The sequence below is a fragment of the Brassica rapa genome, chromosome A07 (genome assembly GCF_000309985.2).
Source record: "Brassica rapa cultivar Chiifu-401-42 chromosome A07, CAAS_Brap_v3.01, whole genome shotgun sequence".
NCBI classification, from domain to species: domain Eukaryota; kingdom Viridiplantae; phylum Streptophyta; class Magnoliopsida; order Brassicales; family Brassicaceae; genus Brassica; species Brassica rapa.
In genome coordinates, this window is record NC_024801.2 from 20896934 (window position 1) to 20902098 (window position 5165).

The 5165-nt window shown below is 37.1% G+C and overlaps 2 protein-coding genes across 4 annotated transcripts; one reads left to right on the top strand and one right to left on the bottom strand.

Moving 5' to 3' along the window:
- Positions 1-307: 307 nt before the first annotated feature.
- Positions 308-2876, top strand: LOC103830651 (BEL1-like homeodomain protein 3). 3 transcript variants are annotated; one of them, XM_009106459.2, is made up of 5 exons: positions 343-537; positions 896-1589; positions 1719-1958; positions 2030-2090; positions 2228-2876. In XM_009106459.2, exons 2-5 carry the CDS (start codon positions 967-969, stop codon positions 2594-2596), a joined length of 1293 nt encoding a protein of 430 aa, XP_009104707.1. In that variant the 5' UTR covers positions 343-537; positions 896-966; the 3' UTR covers positions 2597-2876. The 3 variants fall into 3 exon arrangements, with proteins under 3 accessions (XP_018508857.1, XP_009104707.1, XP_009104706.1); XM_009106458.2 differs by having other exon boundaries at positions 896-1958; XM_018653341.2 differs by having other exon boundaries at positions 308-1958.
- A 246-nt stretch (positions 2877-3122) lies between these two features.
- LOC103831438 lies at positions 3123-3746 on the bottom strand. The gene has a single exon (XM_009107328.1). The coding sequence runs from the start codon at positions 3744-3746 to the stop codon at positions 3123-3125; it is 624 nt and encodes a 207-aa protein (XP_009105576.1).
- Positions 3747-5165: the final 1419 nt, after the last annotated feature.

A 5165-nucleotide genomic window follows, 5' to 3' on the forward strand; every position in this document is an offset into this window, starting at 1 on the left:
GGGTCAAAAAAACCAATATGTTATATTCTCTGGACCTGAACTAAACCTATAATTTTGGGTCGGTTCGGTTGTTTTTTTGATCCGGATATATTTCTCATGTCCAAAAGAAACTTACGTAAAAGTGTACGTATAAAATCTCAAATAAACTAATTTGTAGATTATATAGTTGTTAAAAATTATGTTTTTCGATATAATAAAACTTTGTATTATAATATAATCCAACAACCCCGCGTTTTCCAAACGCGGGTCAAAATCTAGTTTACTTTAAAATAAAGTAGAAAATGGAGTGATGAATAATCAAAAACACATTACTCCATTTATGTAGTAGTTATTTTTCTATTCTATTTTATAGTAAATTATGGATTAAAACACAAGAAAAAAAAATACTTTTTTTTATTTATAATAGAAATTATTAATCGTCTCTTGGGATTGGGTGTTCTTCTTCTTCTTCTCTTTTTGTCTTCAACTGTTCGAAGTTCTTCTCTTTTCTTGTGTGTTCCCTGGTTCAGCCACATCAATATCCACAATCTCTCCTCTGTAGGGCTTTAAATTCTTTCTTAACTTTATTAATAATAATCAATTGTTCTTTGGCTTCTTGATTGAAAGCTATGATTGATCTGTACTCTGTGTTCTTTCATTCTTGAAAAAACCTTTTCCTTTTTGGAAAGAAATCATCATCTTCTCCGTGTGACTTATCCTCATCTGTTTATGAAAGTAGAAAGCTTTCTTGCGTATAAAGATTAGGGTTTTAATTCTTTCCTAAACTGGATACTTCTTGGTTTCATTTTCTTGAAATTGTTTTCATCGTGAGAATACGATGTTTTAACTTCCTTTCAAGAATCTGGTTATTAATCTTACACGTCTCTCTCTCTCTCTCTCTCTCTTTCTCTTACAGGAAGTCTCGTTTTCAGACAAAACATCAATCAGATGAGAAACTCACTGTAATAAACATTTTCAAGAAAATCCATGTCGGTTTATTACCAAACTAATGTCGGGATGCAATCTCTGTACCAAAAACCCATCTACCTCAACGAACAACAACAGCAACAGCAAGCTTCTTCTTCCTCCGCCGGAGGCGGTCTCGAAGTCCCAAACTCCGGTGGTAGTGTTCAAGACGAGATGCTTTTTATCCCACCAACAACAAGCGCAGGTCTCAACGGAAGCGTAACGGTTTCAAGCAACGATCTAAGCTTCCACGGTGGAGGACTTTCTTTAAGCCTCGGTAACCAGATCCAATACCATTACCAGAACCAGTTGAATTACAATCCTTCTCTGTCTAATGAGAATGGGAAGAGTCCTTCCTCTGGTTACATCAACGGAGTTGGACTCTACAACAACTACCGTTACGAGACAACAGGGTTCGTGAGTAGCGTTCTAAGATCCCCTTACCTTAAACCAACACAGCTATTGCTAGATGAAGTTGTTAGCGTCAAGAAAGATAGTAACAAGAAGATCAAGAACAACGACGACAAGGGTCAAGACTTCAGTGAAAACAACACATACAATGAGGAGTTATCTTCTTCAGAACGTCAAGAGCTTCAGAGCAAGAAGAACAAGCTCTTAACAGTGGTCAACCAAGTAGACCAAAGGTACAACCAATACCACCATCAAATGGAAGCTTTAGCTTCGTCTTTCGAGATGGTAGCTGGTCTCGGAGCAGCTAAGCCTTACACATCAGTGGCTCTGAACAAAATCTCTCGCCATTTTCGATGTTTAAGGGATGCGTTAAAAGAGCAGATTCAGGTGATTAGAGGGAAGCTTGGGGAGGACAAGGAGTCTTGTGAAGAGCATGGAGAGAGGATACCAAGATTGAGGTATTTAGATCAGAGGTTGAGACAACAGAGAGCTTTGCATCAACAGCTTGGAATGGTTAGACCATCTTGGAGACCACAACGAGGCTTACCTGAAAACTCTGTCTCTATACTCTGCGCTTGGCTCTTTGAGCATTTCCTTCATCCGTAAGTGTTTTGATTAAAGTGACCACTTTCTCTCTTTGCTTAGTTCATAACCATTTTCAAATGTTTTGTAGATATCCTAAGGAGTCAGAGAAGATCATGCTTGCTAAACAGACAGGACTATCGAAAAACCAGGTAAGACAAAGAAAGAGAGATATGACGGTCAAGTCCTCGTCTGTTTCCACTTTCCTAGTGGTCTTGCTGTGATCTCACTTTTGTTGTTGCTGAGTGGTACCTCTGGCTTTTGACAATTGTTGTGCTACATTTTTTAGGTTGCTAACTGGTTTATTAACGCGAGAGTTCGGCTATGGAAACCGATGATTGAGGAGATGTATAAAGAAGAGTTTGGAGATTCATCATCAGAGTTACTCTCTAACTCTAATCAAGACAACAACAAGAAAATGCAGGAAACATCTCAGTTCAAACATGAAGACTCTTCTTCTTCGCAACAACAGAGTCATGAAAACAACAACGTCCCATATACATCTGATGCAGACCGTGCTACTAGTGGAGATTATGACAGCTTGATGAACTATCATCAAGGGTTTGGTGTGGATGATTACAACCGCTACATTGGTCTAGGAAACCAGCAAGATGGCAGATTCTCTAATCCCCATCAGTTACATGACTTTGTTGTCTGAAACGTTTCTTGTCTTTTCACAAGCTCAAGAACTGGAAATGCCAGTGATTGGATTGGGGAGTAATGATTCTTGTAGCCCAAGAAAGATGTGCATTTTGCATTCTTATAGATAGGAGGATACACAATATATATCTGTAATATTTCCTGGTGGTGGCATATAAAGGTTAGTCTTTAGATTTGTATATGAAACTGAGCCTTATGTACACTTTGGTAAGCCTATATTGTATTGTTTTGTGTATATTCTTCAAGTTTAAAAAGATTAAAATAATATTTGTTACTTATACAAGTGTGAATCTGGTGTCATAGTTGTACTTGGACCATGTTTCAGTCAAACATGGAGATCATATAGATCAAAGAAACGTCATGCTGTTGCATTTTGTGAATAAGAAACGGCAGGTAATGGAGATTACAGAACTTTAAAGACAGCTGCTCTAAAGACTAAAGATGAAGCTCCAACCATATCTATTTTTTTCTTTCTACAAAGCTGAGATGTGTGGTTAAGTCCCTGAAATGTGTATTATCAGTTTTCATAAGACCATTTCAAAATCTCTTAAAGTGTATGGATCTTTTACCTCTATGTTTGATGAAGAACGGTGTCTAGACCAAAACCCTTTCTTTAATGCAGAGTCTTTGGACGAGAGTTTACTCAACTTGGAACTGATCGAAGCCAAACGCCATTTCAAGAATGACTTAGACGGGCCTTTGCTACTGAAACTAGGTTCCATCTTTAGAGCCTTTCCTTCTGTCTTCTGGAACATAAACTCTCTGTAACTATCCACAACGCGGTTTATACATCTTCTGTAGTGCTTTGCCTCTGCCTTTAAGGCTTTCCTTGTTATTTTTGTAACCTGTTTCTCCTCAATAGTGCATACGTGACAAGCAAGATCGTACTTCTCTATCTCTGTAGTCATGGTCTCTAAGCACTCTGCGTGGTAAACATGGCCACAGGCAAGAACAGCAGCGATTTGGCGCTCGAAGTTGGCAACAGAAGACTTCTCAAACTTTGAGCAAGCTCCACATATCTGCTGATCTACAAGGGATTGGGAGAAGGAGAATCGGCTGCTACTGCTACTACCACTAAGTTTCCGTCTGCTAGAACCTAAGTGTTCGCTATCAAAAGACCATCTATCTCTTTGAGAATACGCTAGCATTTTAGTAAAGAAAATGCTTATCGGTTACAAGATAGAACATGGTCATAGACAAACGCCCAACTCAAGATCCCTCTCGCAACAAGCCAAGTACGTTTAACAAAACCTAGCAAGCTTTGCTTATACATTTATAATGAATATAACCCTAGCTAGGAAGATCCAAGAAAACAACTGAAATCGAACAAGCCAAATACAAGTACTAAATCAAACTACTTGAACGAACTAAGCCAAGTAGCATGTACCTGAAAATTAGCAAATACTTTGTCTACTTGTTTGGACTGAGAACAGGGCAAGTACTCTATAATTTTTAGGTATTTGCTACTCGATTTGATTCAGACTTAAAAGTAGTAAAAAAATTGTTGATTTATTCCTTAACTTGACAATGTTAAATACTTGAAACAAGTACGGGACAACCATAGAAATATAAGCCAAATATCAAATAAAGATATGATTAACTTCGGTCTCTTATCAAGGATTCTTAACATGATTTGACATTTTTTTGTTTTTATTTTCTTTAAACATTTTTCGGTTAAGAGACGGTTCTTAGTTAAAATCTACGAAAAGCTAAGAACCGTATCTTATCTGAAGCTAAGAATCCCAGTTAAGAGACTATGGTTAATCATGGTGTAATGATCATGTCCATCCCTTCATCCCAGTCAGACAATAAATTTATGTCTACTGTGTACTGTCTAGTGCTGTTTCATAACTTTTATTACAAAATATGTAACTATTAATTGTCAAATCTACTGTAGTATTTAAGAAATGGGTCTTCTATACGACTTATATCACTTATGATAGGGGCCCAAATTGCAGAGGGTCTATTACAAACAAACCTGGACCAGAACTCTCATCTGGTCAACAACCTTTGCAGAGTAAATGGCAGTGATTGTTTTCCCACCATGTTTTGGCAGTTTAGCCCATCTAAACTTAAATTTGCTTCTTTTTTTCATACGTGACAGGTCCGGTGTGATGCGTTTATTGTTGGTAACCGGATAAATCACATACTGAAATCCGAATTAATCCCAAAAACCTGTCAAAATCGGATATTTTGCTACTTCTAAACATCTCTATTGACCAAGAAGAATACTTTTGATTATACGTACGTGTAAAACATCTTGAATGACAAGAAGAATCCTTTTGATCCTGTCCTGCTGGAAAAAAAGTTGGTCTTCAGAACTCGATATTTGAAACCATGGTTTCATATAGATCAGTGCGTCTCATGTAAACTTTTGATGAGAAGATATTGGGAATAAGATGAATCTGCTTGTGAGAGCTCGACCAGTGTAATGGTTTGACTAAAAATATTAATTGTACGAAGAAGTCTAGGTTTTAAACTCCAGGAAAAAAAAACAAATTATGCAGATTAACGAAAAAAAATTTATAGATTTTTTAGCATAATGTAATAAATGTTGCCATGCGTAA